This window comes from Pseudopipra pipra, chromosome 18 (genome assembly GCF_036250125.1).
Source record: "Pseudopipra pipra isolate bDixPip1 chromosome 18, bDixPip1.hap1, whole genome shotgun sequence".
NCBI lineage: Eukaryota > Metazoa > Chordata > Aves > Passeriformes > Pipridae > Pseudopipra > Pseudopipra pipra.
This window is the reverse complement of record NC_087566.1, coordinates 10,916,497-10,935,247: the sequence shown is the minus strand read 5'-3', so window position 1 is coordinate 10,935,247 and position 18,751 is coordinate 10,916,497. Positions and strand designations below refer to the sequence as shown.

The 18,751-nt window shown below is 41.5% G+C and overlaps 1 protein-coding gene across 1 annotated transcript in view; it reads right to left on the bottom strand.

The window, feature by feature from the left end:
• Positions 1-18,751, bottom strand: part of TMEM132C (transmembrane protein 132C) — a 202,185-nt gene that overhangs the window by 21,644 nt on the left and 161,790 nt on the right. Inside the window, exon 5 of the mRNA XM_064675196.1 lies at positions 6,365-6,508. Within this exon, the coding sequence (XP_064531266.1) occupies positions 6,365-6,508 (144 nt within the window). The remainder of the gene's footprint in view (positions 1-6,364; positions 6,509-18,751) is intronic.

The following is an 18,751-nucleotide window of genomic DNA, read 5'->3' as shown; positions in this document are numbered from 1 at the left end:
CCAAACACAAAACTTCTGGAAGCTGACTTGTGCTGGCCCTTGGGGGGTATCTGCACCGTGCAGGGATGTGGCAGAGATGCCATGCTTGCTCTGAGCCTGCTGGTGTGTCCCTACAGCCCCGTGACAGACCCTTGCTCAGGACCACAAGCAGTGTAGCTGTGTCGCCTCTCAGTGCTGTGTCACACGGGCTGAGCTTTCAGATCCTGCTTCTGGAGATAACCAAGGCAAGCCTGAGAATGAACACACAGGTGCCTTATGAGGAACAGTCCAACTTCTACATTCCTTCCAGAAGGTTACACAACTGCTTTATTTTTTAAAATGAGAGTGCTGCTACAGCTGTGGCTGTGTGGGCTGAAGTACCTGAAGGAGCCATCAGCCCTGCCCACTGCAGTGGAGGAGGACTGGCAGCTGCTGCTGTTTAGACTGACCCCTCCACGCTCACTGAATCTTGCAGGACTGCCATAAAACCACAGAAGAGAGCATTAAGTTGAAGTGACTGCACACAGTATGGCCTGTCTGTTATTACAACACACTGGATGCCTGGAAACCCCATCTAGTGTGACTTTTCATTTCTCCCTTTGTTTTCAGGGTTGAGTTAGGAATTAGACCTGTTTTAATGAGAAGTTTATCCACCTACTCGTTACTCAGCATGCTCAGCTCTACAGCAGTTGCACCTAGCCAGCAAACTCCAAACAGGGTTTTATTTGACCTAAGTAAAATATAAGCAACAAATCAATTGCATTATATTCACTGTAGGAGCTTTTTAATGGAAGTTAGTGTTCTTCCTCGATCAAAATAGCTGATAGGAACCACCAGCTCCTTCTGGCCAGGTGCTTGTCTTTATTTTCTCCTATAACCTGCCCTAAAAACATAATGTGAAGCCCTAAATCCTCTGAGTCTTGAAGTCTTTGCAATAATGCCCCATATGAAGAACAGACGTGTCTGTTGAGGTGCAGAACAGCAGTGCAGGTCTGAAAAGGCTCACCCTGCCCTGTGCAGCAGGGGCTGAAAGGTGTGAGGGAAATGCAACGTGCCTGTGAGGTGCCAGGGTTTCTACTGGAACAAAACCTCCTGAAACTTCCCCTTGAAATCCCCCTCTGCCTCACACTTCATCACAACCCACCACAGCATTATCTGCTTCCAGATGCTGCCGGTAAGAAAGCGCAGGGAACAAACCCTGGATCCCATGGGAAGCTTTGTTTTGAGCAGACTTAGCTTCCCTTTGACAGCCACTTACGAGATTCCTCATTTTAATATTTTGGCAATATCTGTTATAATGTTTCACTGAACCAAGCACAATTATCTCTGAGCAGGGACCAGAAGCTCTGAGTCCCTGCGAGATCAGTTCTGTAATGCTCGGGATGTAACACTTTAATTTCTATAAGAAAAGGACCAAATCTTGATTTAGCCCTGTGGAGAGCAACACACCTGATATTTAGGCCCTGCTTTGCTGGAAAGCAAGGAAGAGCAGTGAAATTCCTTTGTAGTTAAATAAACAACTGAAGAGGTTGAAGCCTAGTTATTTGTGTAAGACTGCCTATAATAAGACAATAGCAAAGCATCATCTAAAAAATAAAGTGCTGATGACTTTTCCTTAGTAAACAGGTTATTGTGATACAGTTCCAGATACACAATTTGAAAAATAAATTACTGCAATTAGTCACAACTATTTATTTATCTCTTACAAATATGTCCATCTGCCAGCTTCCTTACTGGCCAACTGAGACATTCCTGCATCATGCACTACACAGCATCCAGGCTGACCTTTAATCTGAGTGGATCCACAAATGGACAGCAGACATTTCAACCTGAGTCCGTGTCTACTTAGTGATAATTAATTTTATTTCATAAACTCTGCACTACAAGTGCCAAAATATCCAAAGCATTTATGAATCCTAAATGACTATTTCATACAAGTCTGTTCCCTGATGTCAGCAATATTCATAGTAAAGTTATTCATGTGTGTAAATTATGACTGGACTGGGGTTTCAAACAAGATCTGTAACCTTGACAGGTGTCTATTATTGCCCCCAGTATTGCTCTGAAAGTGTTGATACCAGCAGCAGTTCCAGGCTTTTCCAGCTATTAAGCCAGAGTTCAACCATAACACCCTCCAGCCAGATTTTCAGCCCCCAACAGTTCACTGGTGCTTTGATCTGGGATTTTGTTTCAAGTAACAGCACTAAGAGAGGAACAGCTGTGACACTCTGTCCTGGATTTTAGCTCCCAACAGAAATTCCTAACATTCTTGCAGTGGCCTTTACCTGCTGTTAATGTCATCCTCTAGTCATGATTCCCAATGGAACCAAGAGCTCACTGTTCATTAACTACTGAGGGAAATCTTGAAGGTAAATCCATGTTTTTGTTTCCAGTGACATCCTCAGCAGGATGCATATGTGGACTAATATAACCTGAATCCATGTTTTGATCTGAATACACCTCAAACCTAATAATGCCATTTAAAAATAAACAGAACTAATAAATGAGGTCTTCAGAGTACAGTTCAAGGCTACTACACTGAGACAGGTATCCAACTCTTAATTTATCAATTATAAATACCAGCACTACAATAAAAACATAATATGATGTACAACATCTCCTCATGGAGCAACAGGGTAAAAACTCGTTCAAGAATGATGAAATACAAACCCAAAATGTTCACATCAGCTTCTGGAACACACGGAGCACTGAGGATTTTTGAATCCAGGTTGTTTTAATGGCAAACCCCAAATTTAAGTTCAGAAACATTATCAAGGCTGTTCAAACTGGAGACCTCAGAAGGATTGCAAGTCTCCTGAAACTGTGGTGCTCTCCACAGCATGAAACCACCTCTGTTCTTTGCAGCCAGGTGACCAGGGACCAAGGAGCAGTGTTTGATCCCGAGCAAACGGCACAAAAGCACCAGGAAAACCAGCCACATTCCACTAGAATTTCCAGAAGATGAAAAGAAGCCTGTGCATGCAACTGCAATTACTATTAATGGATCCAGATATATGGATTCTATTGGTAAATTCCAGCTCGGTGAAGTAAAATTTGGCTGTTGCTTCATTTTTAGTGCCGTAATAAATTTCGTGTCCACTTTTAAAAGGTTGGACCACTGTGGGAAGGCCTGGAGCATTCAAAGGCATTTTAAGTTCATGAAATCAGCAGTAAATTTGGAAGTAAGGACTTGAAACTATGAGACAATAAAAAAAAGTAAAAGGAGTAGTAGTCAGCACATTCAGGCAGGACACAAACTGCACTGAGCTGCCTCCAGACCATGATTATCACTGGGGAAACTTTTACCTACTTGCAGATAGATCTTAGATTTAGATTTCCACTGGGTTCTGTTCCTGAGAACAATTGTAGTCCAGCTGAAGACACTTTAAAAATTAATATAAATAAGCTTTTATCTGATGGCCAATTGCTGGGCACAAACATTACCTTTAAGCTCTCTACAAGAACCATGCAAATATTAAAGGCCAAGTGTTAATAGGCCCTGATCATCTTCAGCTTCTGGTTTAACTCTCTTAGGTTTGCCTGAATCCAAAGTTACCAGAAATTCCACACAATTAAAAGCAAACAAAAATATCTGATAATATGTCTAACTATGAAATAGCTCTCAATAGCTCTCACCAATAACTCCTTTTATTATTTTTATTTTTTTTATGTTTGTGGTTTAAATTAATCTACAGGCTTTTATGCCTGTAAATGTGTTTGGGGTCTGCTCTGACATGGAAGCTCAGGAACATGAACTGTAAACACATGCACACAGTGCTTGTGAAGAAACCATGGGCTTTGCCCAACAGATATAATTTATGATGACTGGATTTTATTTTATTTTTAAGCAGAAAGGTTATTCCCAACAAGGTCTCTACACCGGTGTTTCACAGAGGAGGAAGATGATCTTTCTAAAGAATTTAACATAAAAGCCTGATGGGGAATTTCAGAATGAATTAAGGATGAAAGGCCTCTGTGCTCATTTGAAGCTTTCTGAGTGCTTTTTAAAAACTGAACCAATTGAACACGTCAGTTTGCCTTGAACCCCAAACCACTGCCTCGTGTAAAGAAATTTCCTGGAAGAAACAGGAGCGTTCTAGATGGAAAAAAAGAAAAAAGGCAAAAAAAGCACCTTTCTTCCTTTCTGATGAGAGGAGAAAACCTTTTGTTCAAAGCATTTAATTGAGCTCTGTTTTTTAACTAGCTGTATGTTTTATAGCAGTTAACACTCATGTCACAGCCACGCTCCTCTAGAGAGCCTGCATATATTTCTAAAAGCACAGAAGACAGTTTCTCCAGTCATCTGAGCAATTTCAAAACATTTCTGAAGAGAAAGAAATTACACCTGAAAAATGTCTCCAGTCGATTCCAATAAAAGCCCTGTGTTAGCCTCCAGTTATTTGTTTCACTTCAACTCCAGAGTGCCCAGACAGGGAGGCTTCTGGAAGCCACTTCAAAATGTTCCAATCGTGCAAACAGGCTCCATTTTAAGAAACCCTTTTAGTGGAGATAAATAATTTCTGTAGAAAATAAGAGAAGAGCACAGCAGGGGCCCAAGTGCTAATCAAAGGACACAGTGCTTCAGGAAAACACCCTTTCCAAACAAATTGTTGGAGAACTGCAACAGTCCAGGCTGTACTGCAATAACTGCAAGCACATGCTCTTTTTTTTTTTTTTGTAAGATTTGGGAATTTCATTCCTTCTTTGATCGATGTGCTCCAAAGCTGAAAACCCAGAAGTCATTTTTCCAAAAGGATTTTTATTTGAAAAATAACAGCGCTGTCATTTTCTATGCATCATCTGGGGATGTATTACTAATCACATATATATATATATTATTTCCCTGAGTCTTCCTCTGAGTGGAAGAACTTAACACTGCTCATTTTCACTGTTGGAAAAGAAGAAACCCTCATGGGGCTGGAATTATTTGGTGAAACTTTGTTAGTTGTTTAACCAAGATGGAAGCACAATAGGCTTTTTCTGGGTTTTGCTTTTTTGTGGGTTTTTTTGTGTTTTGTTTGTTTGTTTGTTTTGTTTGTGGTTTTGGGGTTTTTGTGTGTGTGTGTGTGTGTTGTTTTTAATTTGTGAATGCTATCTTGCATTTTTTCTTACTCAGGAATGTGCTTTCCATCAAGATCACAATCAGGATGATCCCTACACTGAATTTCAGTTTTTACTTTGATTTGTAGTTACGTGACTACTTTAGGAAAAAAGTTAACAGGAATTCTTAGAGATTAAAATCTCTGTAAAGCATCTGACATAGGGGAGCACCTCAAGCTCCAGCAAAAACATTTGTTTGGCTCTGAAGGATCCACTGAAAGCAGAAAGCTTTCTGTAAAAGTCTTCTATAATGGCTTCCTTAGCTCCAAGTATGACTATTTTCCCCACCTGTATGGTTAATGGCTTCTATATAAATTTTACAGTAGTGCAGCCAGCTGTTGGATCCTGCAGGTTCAGGGGAGTTCTGCTGCTTTCCCTGAGCCCAAGGGCTGCCCTGACTGGGACAGGTCATGCTGTGGTACCACTGTTTGTACACGGCACAGCCACGGGAGCTGGGAGCAGATTAAAGACCCCTCAAGTGCATCATCACAAAGCCCACTGTGCTGTAAAATCACATCATGGAATAAAACCACTATTCTAAAGAACTTGTAGACCAAGGCTAAAATGCCCCCCTGCTCCAAAACCACGCCCCATGGAAGTCCTGCTTGGAAAAGCACCCCAGGATTCAGGCAGAGCACTGTCTTTGCACCGACTCCCTGCACAACTGGGAATTCCCTGCAGGACTGGGACTGCAGCAGGAATAGCTGGGCTGCCTCTGGATGAAACCACCTCCCTGGGGTTTGGGACTGTGTGACATGCAGCTGCTCACACTGAGCTGATGGCCTGGCCATGTGAGTGCTTCCCAAGCCCTGGTGTGCAGGACCACGTTGTTAATTCACAACAGCTCCCAGCAGAATGGGAATCAACCAGGATGACTTTGCACTGCGGTTGCTGGGGAAGGCTCATCCTATCCCTTCCACCGAGGCAGCTGTGGAGGTGATAATCACAGCTGGAGAGGTGATGGGAAACATCTGGACAGGCAGGACAAACAGCAGAGCTGTTTGTGCAGAGAATGTAATCCGTGCACAGAGGACTCGAGGTGAAATTACCAAGACATTTGAAAATCAGGACACGAATGGAAATTAAACACTGAAATTCTACTGAAACTCAATGTGCTGGCTGTACTGTTGCACCTCACTCTTCTTAAAAATCCCTCTCCTTATGCTTTTGAAACAGCAGTACAGTTAATTTGCAGGGCCTGAATTAATAGCTGTTCCCAGGCTATTTCTCGTTTGTGTATAACACGATAGGAAACTTCAGGAGCAGATCCACAGCAGGAACTTACTTTAATGACGTCTTCTCCGGAGGATTTGCACTCCACTGACTCAGAGATGTCTGTCACAGCACTGTTCTCCTCAATGGACACCACTTTGATGGGCACTGCCACTGTTTTCCCCGTGAGAATCGCTGTGTTCAGAATCTCCGTGTCCTGTACACAAAACAACAGTGCTGGTCAGGTTAGTTCTCAGTGGCTCAGGATCTAATCTCAGGTTAGTTCTCAGTGGCTCAGGATTTAATTTCAGCTTCAAATAGGTGCAACTTGGTAAAAGGTAGTAAAACCCCAGTTATATTTTATCTGCTAAATAAACACAGTCAGTGCTGAACACTGATAAATAACAAACAGCATGACTGCAGATAAATTCAGTCCAGGCAGGCACATCACAGGTATCTTCTACTTTGGGGCTTTTCCTAATATTTACCTTCCAAAACATGAGTTCAGAGCTTTTACTAACATGGACTTGACTGGTAATGTTTGGGACAGGATACAAGAGCCTCAAAAGTAAAAATACTGCTCTTTGAATCTAAGCCCATTGCGAAGACAGGGCCTCTCTGTGAACTCTGTATCTGGAAATGTTTCAAGATTATTTAATTTCCTCTGATATGGCCAATGAAGCAATGTAAGGAATCCAGAAGGAGTTAGTGATGCCATTAACAGCAGGGAAAAATAACGAGGAAATTTGGAGTTTGAGCTGGGGTTGAGGCCTATAAAAGCCTCTCAATGCACCATCGACTAAGCTAACTCTTCTAACTCCTGAACTGTTTCAGCATCACCATATTCCCAAGACTCCCATGCAGGAAGAACTTCAAAGTTTTCTCCAACTTCCAATATAAAGTGAATAAAACATTCAGCAAATTCCTCAGCACAGAAGTCATGAGGACTGCAGCCACTGATGTCAACAGCAGCAAAATGGGGCACTGAGACTGTTGATACTGTTTTCAATTCAAGTTTAGTGAGTTTGAAATTTAGGTCAGATTTTCTTTTCATCTTGCAACTTATTATCTCTCAGGTTCTCCTACAGCTCTCATAAGAAATCCCATCAAACTTAAAAGAAAATGCTAAAAAAGGAATGTTGACTGTTCTGGAAGCGCAAGAACCCTAAATTATTCCTATTGCATATAAGAAAATGAAGCTACCCAACACATTAAATCAGAGCTAGATTTTTAAATAACATTATTGGAAAATCCAAGGCCATTCCCAGGAACTCCTAACTTTCAAAGGCAGAGACCATCCCCATCCATCCTCCTACAAATTATGCCAGGTACTCAGCATTCAATAAAGCACTACAGTGACAGGTGTGCCTTTTGGGGCTTCACTCCTGTCATCCAAAACTGAAAATTTTGTTCCAAAACTATTTATTTCCACGTACTGGGATTTTGATAAGTCCATAAACAGAATGCAAAGGAGCAGATCTCAACATTTGTGGAAAAAAACCCCTCAGTAACAAACCCAACCACTCTTCTCTCTGCAGACTTCCAAAGCAACAAGCACTGAATAACCCACATGGGTTCATCAAAAAGCAAGCTCAATGTATTATCCATTGTGCATTTGGCTACTGCAAGTATTGTGTGTCCTTTAAAATTAATCTTTTGTCTCAATTCCTTAAAGCTTTATTTTTTGTGTCTCTGAGTGTTAAACACGGCGAACTGAGGACTCCAGGGCAAAGGAGCAGCAGCAGAGTTTGTGGAAACGACAGGGAATATTTTCAGGCTACCTCAGCTCTGCTTTGAAATTATTGTACTCAGATCCAGCTTTTCTTTAGCAACTGATATGTATTACTGATACAGAAATGTGATTTAAAGGGACAGGTTCAGAGGAAGAGAAATACCATAAAGGAATTTCAGATATAAAACATACTCTGTGGCTTGGGGATTTACCCATGTTTGCATTTCATATTAATTTATGAAGTTCGGGACAAATCAGAAGATCATAAAACAAAGAAGAAACAAGCCTTGCACCACTGCCAAGAAGATAAAGACCTGATTATGCAATGAGGTGAAACTTTTGTGCCACAAGCAGCAGAGTAAAACCATCATCCAGGTTTAATTCACAACAACCCGCCTGGGAGTTGCTCCAACTCCCTCCAGCTCAGCTTTGCTCACCCCTGCAGCACTGAGCCATCAGGGGCCCCAACATGAAATCAAATATGAAGAAAAGGAGGAGGGAAGTGGGAAGCCCAGCAGACAAGACCACGAGGCACCCTGACCCATCCTGTGCTCCTGATTTCCCAGCCCTGGGTGTCCCCAGGAATAGAGCAGCTGCCCTGGGCATGGCCAGACTGGCAGCAGTGTCACCCCCAGTCCTGTTTGCTGCTCCACCAGCCATGGATGGCTGCAGGGAAGCTCCCAGCCCAACCACAGAACCACAACAACACCCAAGGACAGGATTAAATCCAGTACTGGACACAGGGTGTAAAAAACTAGGAAGCAATAAAGATAAATGCAAGTTGCTTCTTTTCTGTGGGAACAACAAATCCTATAAATAATGGACAGAGAAGAGTCAACGGGAGAAGCTGCTCTCAGAAAAGCATTTGGGGACTAGAATAAGTCACAAACCGAATGTAAGTCAGCACTTGCACACTGCTGAGGTTAAAAGCCAAACCTAAACCAACCAAAGAACCCTCCTGCAGTGAACTGTACAAAGAGGATTATCACCTGGAAGGGTGAGGTGCTCCTGCACAGCACTAGCACGGCCTCAGCTAAAGGACTGTCTCTGCTTTTGAGAATTATGCTGCCAAGAAAAACCTTCTCAAGTGAAAAGAAATAGAAAGGAACAAGGAGAATAAATCAACAAGGAGAAAATAAGATCAATAAGGAATTACTGAAAGAATTGGGATTGTTTAGACTGGAAAAGATTATGAGAAAATATGTTTACTGTCTCCACAGGCATAAAAATCTTAAAAAAATGAGAAAGAATATAATGCTTTCCATGTTCATGGACAGGGCCTGAGGTAATGGGCTTAAACTGCAACAAGGGAGATTTGTGTGACATTAAAGCAATCTTTATTATAACAATAATGATAGAGAACTGATGGAATAGGTTGTCTAGGGCAGAAGAAAATGCAGTCTAGCCTGAGAGATCTTTGAAGAACAGGTTATCCATCATTCAGAAATAACACAGGTTCTTTCAGTCAGGTAGAGGAGGAGAAGGAGCAGCTGATCTCTCGTGGTTCCCTTCACCCCTTTATTTAAGTAGCCTCCATTTCTTCAAAATGGAATGATCACACAATAACCCCTATATCTTGTGTTCTAAATAACCCCATCCTGCTTCCCCCACCACAAATAATACGATCCTTCTCCGCTGGACAAAGAAAATGATCTATACCTTCAAAATGGAAACATCTGACAGGCAAATGTCACTGATATTCCTGCTTTCTGCACTGAGTGGAGCAGAGCTGCTGGACCAATTGTTAAGTAATAATCTGTCACTTCCGTGTCTCTCATTCCAACAGGTCCTTATTGATGTATCTGAATTCTAAGTGGCTGTGGTACAAAGCCATTACTGCAAAGGTTCAAAAACCTTTTCAAATTTCCCAAGACCTTTCCGGAGAGAAGGCAGAAAATTTGGCTACTGGGACATTATCAGCAATTAGAAACCTCAATCTCCTGCCCTTTGCTAATGGCTTCATTAAAGGAAGCAGTGTGCATATGAATGAATTTATTTTGATTAATTACCTCGGAGAACGCATCTGCCCCCAAAATTGTAAAAGGCATTGTTTGTCATGACAAAGGGCCACTGAAATTTTACCTCCCTTCTCTGTAGTACAATAAGAACATCAGGAATTTCAAATTCATGATGAGCAAAAGGAGATGGAAACATACTGTAGATATTATCTAATGGCTTCCTAGCTGGTACCATTAGAGCCATTAGAGATCCTCAGCATTGGGAAGCAGTTGGTACCCACCCAGCTACAGCTCTGGGCAGGAATGGAAACCTTTTGATTTCATCTCCACTGAAAGCAGTCATAACTCATGGGTATTACAGAGATTAAGAAATACTGATGTATAAGCAATTAATATATTACACATGATGCTAAAAGCAATTCTCAACTCTGCCACTTCCCCTACTCGGCCTGTAGGTGCCCTGTGCTATTCAACTGTGATGAAAATGAAGACCAAAGAACAAAGTCTTGATTCTATTGTCTTTTTTGTTTAGAACTAAAACAGAAAGGTGTATGTCCTACATCCCTGTGGATGGAACAGCCCTGTGGCACAACTTCTGCCTCCTCTGGTTCCTTCGTACGGCTGCGATAAAGCCAAAGGCTTTAATGCAACAGAGAACTGACCCACCGTCTGCACCAGGAGCTTCAACAGCACTCTGTCTGTCTGTCTGTCTGTCTGCTCAGCCATACTGAGCACTCTGGACGTGCCCCACAGACAGGGGGGCCCTGGTTCAGCACCAGAACCTGTTTCCTGCACTCTGCCACCTCCTGCAATACCACTGATTATCCACTGATAAGCAGCAGCAGTACCTGAATCCTCAAGGAAATGTCAAGCAACATTAGGAAAACAATTGTTCTCACAGCAGAACAGGAAATACAATAGCTGGTATAGGTGATGATTTCTATGTTTTGTTTTTAAATGCTGTATTCTATCCTCCTTGCAAGCTAATTTGGGAGTATACAAACAAGATTACTAAGAAACCTTTAGAGAGACTAAGAACTCATTTAAAGTGGCTTTTCAAAATCACAATATCTTGGCCACTTCCACGTTCTTTAATTTTTAAAATCCCCCAAGAACTAATCTACTTTCTGTGCAGGCAGCAACTGAAGTTTTAAAATCAGATTTATTTTGTGTGACAAAGACTGAAAGCATCTGATAGCAATGTTTGGACTTGTTCCCAAGAAATTCAAACATGGGGAAAAAGTAGTGTAGAGTAAATTGAAAAAACAGAAGAAGGATGAGTTGTAACTAAGCATCAATATCTAGTTTGGAAAGAAGTTTCTGTAAGTGTAATGCAAACTCTAAAAAAGCAAGGGTTGGCACTTCCAAAGTTGAAATGGAGAGCTACACATATAATCCTCATTAACACAGAAGGGAGATTTGAGCTCTGAGCTTTGGAAGCCTCAAACTGTCTTGGCAGCCCGAGGACTGAATTCCAAGATCAGCTGACTCTGATATTGCAGAGACTAAGTTGGTTTTCTTGTATGAAGAACTGCCCACAAACTCCCAGTTAAGATGATTCTTCCCTATTACCAGGGCATCTCTTCAAAGAGTACAGCATAGGAAGGTAATAATTACTATTTAAACATATGTAATTAACAAGCAGTATCAATAAAAAACATTTTTTCTTGTTGGTTAGAGGACAACTCTAGTGGTTAGGCTTAAGGAGATATCAAAGGAGATATTCAAAAGTAAATCACTGAATTCTATGGGTATGAAATTACTTTAAAAATCTGTTGCTAGAATTCAGTGCAAATACCAGCACTCTCCAGGAAGTCTCCAGGCTTTCTTCCTTGGAGCTGATGTTAGGACTCAGAGTACCATTAACTTCCATGCATACTCTTGTCTTGCCTATGTCAGAGTTAATTTGGATAAAGCCCACTAGCACTAATATTGGTCTAAATATTTTCTTCCACAGCTGCACTCACTGTGCTACTTCACAGAAAACTCCACAAAACTGGTTTTCAGAAAAATCAGTACTTTCTCAGAAAGGGAAAATACTGTCCCTAAAGCAAATGTATTCTAGGCAGAGCTGAGGAGCTTGTGCCCACATTTGGCCATTCCAAGTTAGGTAATCCTGTGGCTGACTCTGCAGGAATCTCACATTTTATTCCATCCCTGTTTCAGTCGGGGAACTTCCACTGGTGTCAGTGGGAGCTCTGTGCAAAGAGCAAGAATACAGAATATGAGCCTTAGATGCTTGGATTTAGCTGAAGAACAAACCTTATGCTCATCCAACCCCTCAGTCGTAAGAAGGCAAGCATTCAGCCATGACTAATTTAGGAACTAATTCAACATTAAATTGTGGCAGAATGAGGAAACAAAGTGACAGCTGTTTAATTAAACTCTAAATCCGATTAGATGGTGTTATCAAGAGAAATCCATGGGAGCCTGAGGTCATGAGAATGGTCCTGTTTACAGGCTGGAAATTCTGCAAGTGGAGCCTCACAGAATGATGTTAATCATAGCTTAGCATTTGGATTTCTCCCTCACTCAAACACGCCACCTCAGGAGTAATCAAACCTGTGGCGTAGACATGAAGGAGTGACACAAAAACGCCACTTATGTTTTAATTGCGAAGGAAATTTTCTTGAAAGAGTATGTGGAAAAGAGGCTTTGGTAGCACTGCCTGCCTTAAAATCAAACCACTACTTGTCTTGTGGAAAAAGGACAGAAGCAGCAAGCCCTTGACAGGACTTGGGTCGGCGGAGACAACGCCTACAGAGGAGAGCTCCAGGAGCTGGGCTGTGCCTCCAGCTGCTGTTCAACCATCACCCTGATCAACAGTGACACCTTGCCAGCACAGTCACAAGGGAAGAAGATGGAGATGTGGGAGATGCACCCGTTTCAAACACCACAGACAATCTCCTGACGAGCCCCGAGTTGTGCATCACCAGTTTCAGTGGCACCTCGGCCAGCGGGTGACAGAGCTGAACTCACTGCAGGCAATTGTGCTGATTTGTGACCCTGGTGAACGCAAGGGGTGTAGATTCGAGTTATTAATACTACTAAGATTACAGCTGATTAACGAAATGACTTTGTTAGGCAGCAGACTCTGTTTATCTGCATAATCCTATGATTAACAGTAAATTATACATTGTGCTTTCTGCCAACTGGGTTCTCTGACACTCCACATCCACAGGCAGTGTGTACAAGAAGGGAAAGGAGCTGACATTCAGGTTTAAAATTCTTAGCACACCCTTCAGGAGAACAGGAGTGTTTCTACAGACCAAAGAGTTTGCTTGGTTGAGGATTTCCCTGAGGCAGATTCACCCTGTTGGCAGGCACTGGGGAAGGGCAAATCTTCTTGGTCAGGTTTTGGGTTGTTCTTTCACTTGATTCTAATGCTATTGACATGTAAATCCTGCTCTGCTTCATTCATCAGTTTATAATATGAGGGCTTTTACTTCATGAGTAATATAACACTGCAAAAAAAATAGGATAACGCTGTTAAGCAGTAAAACTTACTTAATAGCACCCCTCAGCATTCAAATGTGGATCTAGATGGAATCCAGGTTACTCCCTGACTCTTACTCCATGACTCTAAGGTCCCTACTGGCAAGGAAAATGTTAACTAAGGAACAAATTAACTGTGTTGGAAAATCAGGCCATTCAAAATCTACGTAAGAAACAGACTTAAAGAATAAAAGTTGCCATTTCAGCAGTCTCTTTCTTAGGAGGACAGGAGAACAAAGGATCTCAAAGTTTCTTTTGGATGCTAATTCTTTCTGTCACGCAACAACACTGTGAGGTATCTTCTCTTTAATAAATCTGTTTTTGAATCGCCAACCACAAACACGGCACAGAAATTAAGGACAACACCTGCCCTGAAGAACAAACAACACAGAAGTCAAACACAGCCAAAACATCTCCCATGGAAAGACCCAAAGGTGGAGGTTGGCACTGTTCTGTCCCTGGCAGGCACATTTGTTTGAAGACCCTGATCAACATGATGCCTGTGGGACTCCAGTCTTAAAGAAGGGGAATGGAGGAAAGGTGGAAACAGGGACACAGGGAAGGGATTCACACTGATCTTCCTCACCTCTCAGAAGAGTGGCTGTGGCAGGTAAAGCCCAGCAGGGCACAGGCTAGGCTGGGGCTCTCACTAATTTCTCCTGCATGAAAAACAGTGGCAGCTTCCTGGGACCAGAAGGAGAGGGAGCAAATGGGGCTTAGCCAGGATGGGAATTTTTGGGGCCCAGCAGAATCTTCCCTGTAGCTTTTGTGAACAATGTAATTTATGACGAAGATCTAAGTGTCTCTTCAAAACGAGAACTCAGTGTTCTGCACATGCAATGCCCTTTTAATCAACGATCCTGTCTCTGTTTAGTCTCCATATTGAGATAAATCTTAATTACTGGCCCCCTATTTTAGCAACAGTCCATTCCATTTTCTTCCCTGCTTGTACAGTTTTCAAATACCCTGCCTGTGGAATTTCTGAGTCCTGATAAATTATGCTCTGCAGACAGAAAAAGGGGAATGTGGAATATATTAAGAGACAGGGATGCAAAAAAATACCTTTGGATTCTTGGATGACTAATCCACACTTTCCTAGCAGTGAATCCACCCTGTTAGCACTCAGACATGCAGAAGGGAACATGGCCAGTGATCACTTTGATTTAGCAGATGCAGGCTGTGTTGCTGAATGTAATTCTATCATCAGTCAAAAGTGAGCATCCCTTAAAAAGCAAGAAGGGACTGGATCAACTAATTGCTTTGTTCTGTTTACAGTTAATGGCATAAAATGATGGAAAAACGTTATAAAGCCATTAATCAGATCTGTGCATTGGTATGAAGGGCACATTGACCCAAAGTCACATACAGAGGCCTGGACTCTACCCAGGTTGTTGTCATGATAATCTCACTTCTTAGTGCTTGTAATTTTGAATAAAAAATTTAAAATCTTATCAGCATAACCTTCCTGTTTGCAAAGGCCATAAATGTTGTTCTGGCTGGTAGAAAAATGAGCAATGGTCACACCCTGGTTTATAATCAGGATGAATCCGCCAAAAAGGAGAATGAGAAATTTTGCTTTATGCTGTGGGCTAAAAAATGCCCCTTCTTCAGAGCTTATGAAAACAGAATTATACTGGCAGACGAGGCAGCTTCCTACGATCTGCTGATGAGGGATAACCAGTCCTTCTCTTCACTTCCAATGTTTGGAACTCAGTGGAATGAAGAATCCTTATTACCCACCACAGCCAGAGAGGTATAAAACCTCTGAAGGTCCTGTCACTTCTTCCACTTCTGAACACCTGAGAATCGAATTCAGATTCCTTTTAACAAATTGGCTTCAGGAGTAAATATTTACTTCTCTGTATTTGTCATACTAAATTTATCATATGCAGTTCACAACACCAATTCAAAACTTAATTTTGGAGCTGTAATAGTTTGCCACGGGCACTGAGACTAACCAGGAAATCTTATTTCCTCTCCCTTGTGGAATCAGGATCTAAGCACTTCCATTAATATTTCTACCAGTAAAGTTCCATTCCCTGAATATCAATGCTACTTGTATTTAACATTTCTCTCAAAGTAACCCCATTTTGGCTCCATGTGATAGCTGGATGTCAATATGCTGAGCAGTGACTATAATGAGGGACTGTTTCTACACCAAGGAGGTGAAAGGCACCAGACCAACTGATTGTCAGTTCATCTTGGTGAATAACTGATTCTTGTTGTTTTCTGAACACATCTAGGAATGAGAAAAATCATTCCCACGTCATCTGACACAGGTTTGGTTTGCTTTTCTTGCTGAATAAAACACTCCAAAAATATTGAGGTGTTCTAGTTTCCCTTCCATTTTGTTTTCCAAATATATTTGGGGAAATACATAGCCCCAGTGCTCTATTAAAACAAAACAAAAAATCAAATTACTTTTAAAGTATAGACCAGCAAATACCAATTTAAATGGCTCTTCATTTGATCCCTTGTAGCTTTTAAATTTTTTTTAATATATAAACCCTTTGTTTTCTTTTACCCTAAAACTTGTCTTTACCCATCATAAAGCAAGGTGGAATCAGAAACACGTGGTCCTTTTCCCACAGAGAGGATGGATTTGGTTAAGCAATGATTCCTGACTCCTTTGGGAACCTGCATCCTTGGAGGAGCTTAGAATATCCAGATCCCTGAATTGTGAGGGACAAAACTAATCACCCAGTGGGTTGGAGAGGCATCCCCTGCAGCAGCCACAACCAGCAAACCTTCTGCCAGGAGGGAGATGTCAGACAGATTCCTCTGAGACTGCAGATGGTGGGAACAGCTCCCGAAACTCCTTCCTCCCACCTGCCAAGGGATCAGGCAGGGAACACGCTCAGCTCACCCCTGATAACGTGTTACACTTGCACTCAGAGCCTTTGTTTAACGAACCAAGGCCTCAAGAAAAAACCCCAAACCTTCCTCCCACCCTAAATTACTCCGACAAGATGATCTTACCGGATAGTGTAACCCCCCAGGTGACGGGAAATGCAAATTAATAAGGACATGAAAGAAAATCAACCGAACGTTTTCATGCTTGATTGTGTCTTCCTTTTGCATCTTAAAAGCTGCAAATGTGCACAGTTTGTCTTTTGTGAGTGCCTATCATAACCAACACGTATCAACAGCGACTGAGCCTCTGGCTGGAGGCCCCTCTGCTTTGCAGGAGCTGTGACACCAAATTCAATTAGGAACAGCTCACTAAAAACCCAAGTATTACACTAAAGCTGTCTCTATTTTCTGTTGACTAAAACAGATATGTCAGGAGCCAGTGGCCAGTGTGCATTTTCAAAGAAAGATGGTATTTCCTGCTGTGTGGAGGAAGAGTCTGTAACTGAAAAGTTACTTCAAAGGAAACAATTCCGGAACCACTTAAAACGTAGAAAAAGTTTTAAGGACAACTGCAGGAGATGGGAAGCAGAAGCCCACATTTCATCTTTCTATAACCACTTAAAATATAGAATAAGGACATAAAGGGGACTGGAGAAGATGTGAAGCAGAAGCCCACGTTTTATTTCTCTAACAAAACTTAGACGTAAATGAAAAAAATCACCCTGATTTTTTAAGGGATGCTTATGTGTAACTACCTGCTCCTCTTTGTGACATTTCATTCCTTACTTTCAATATTTTGCTAAATTGACTTAGAAATGAAAGCACTTATGTAGGAAACACACTATCTAGAGAGAGAAAAAATTGCAGTTACGGCTTGAAATGTGAGTGATTACTTGAGATACTCTAACTCCAGCATTAATGGTTATTTTTAGCATAGAAAATGCAAACAGATGAAAAGCTGTGAAGTGACAGGTTAAAAGCCTTTATTCTGAGACCAACACACTTGAGAACCATCACTGTTGCTGCCTCAGAGCATTGCTACTTATGGATATAAGTATACTTGCAGATGCTTATGAATACACTTACACTTGATAAATACAAGCAATAAACTGTCCTAAGTCCTCCTCAAAACTTATGCTTTTATGCATTCATGCCATGCATATATTATACACATTTCATCTACAGTAGACATATGACAAAATCTACAATGCCTAGCCATACATATAATTTTTTAGCTAATAAACACCCTTAGAAGAGAGCTTGGAAAACAGCAGAGAGAAAACATATTCAGAGCATTAGCTCAGTGAATGTAGCTACTTACAACACTCCCAGGAAAGGATAAATATTTGTTACAGATACCAAAAGCCAGGCCAATAAAATAGCCCTGGAAACTGCAACACATTCTATCCTTTGTAATCACAAAAATAGCTTTTCATTTACTCAAACATCCAAGGAATAATTGTCCGAGGAAGCTTCGGGCTATGATGAACACCTCTCATGTTTTCTCCATTGCTGAATGGTCCTATTAAGTTTATCACAGATGGGAAAGGGAATATTGGTAAAGCCTGAATGGGAGAGAAAGGCAATAGCCACCTGGTGATCTTATAATGGACTAGTTCATGGATGCTTAAGCAGCCAAGGATGGAGCTCTATATTATTTTCTCGCTGAAATAATTTCATGGCTTACAGTTCTCTTTCGTTGCATAAAGACTAATACATGAAACTTGTCAATTTAAGGGTATTTTCTCAAGATCTGTCAGTCATTTACTTTCCTTTTTCACCAGTCTGAGCAAGTTATTTGGAAATGGAGCCCCAGTGAAACTAGGTTTGCTCCACCATTAGGCAGAACCAGAGCAGCTCTGGTGGTGCCTCCAGTCTGTGACGACTGTGGGGATAAAGCCGGTCGTAAAAAGGCAATTTGCATTAGCAATTTGAAATTCTTCCCATGTTCATTTCAATTAGACCTGTGGCCCCTGTTATAGAGTTGGCTTTATAGCTATAATAATATTGCTGTAATAGCTGTAATCAATAGGCAGTTGCAGATTGAAAATACAGAAGCATCTTAGGACACAAGAACGTGTGCACACAATACAGGTTGTATGTATGTGAGGTATGTGTAGATGTGAGCACACAAATACATGCCCAGCTATAATGGAAACAAGACTACGAGGCCTCCTGTGTTAACAGAAGCCACAAACTTGATTACAGGCAGATAGAGGCTGTACTTTTCATTTTATATGTAACATTTTTCCATCCCAGTTCTTTCTTAGCGTAAATATTTTGCAAACAATTTTTTTCAGCCTGACCCCGCTGAAATCAACAGTCATTTTCAGTAAAGCCAAGGTCCATCCCACCAAGCATTTCTTTGGAGTAAACCCCAAAGAATCCCCACTAATGTTCTTTCCTGTAGTCAGACCCAAGC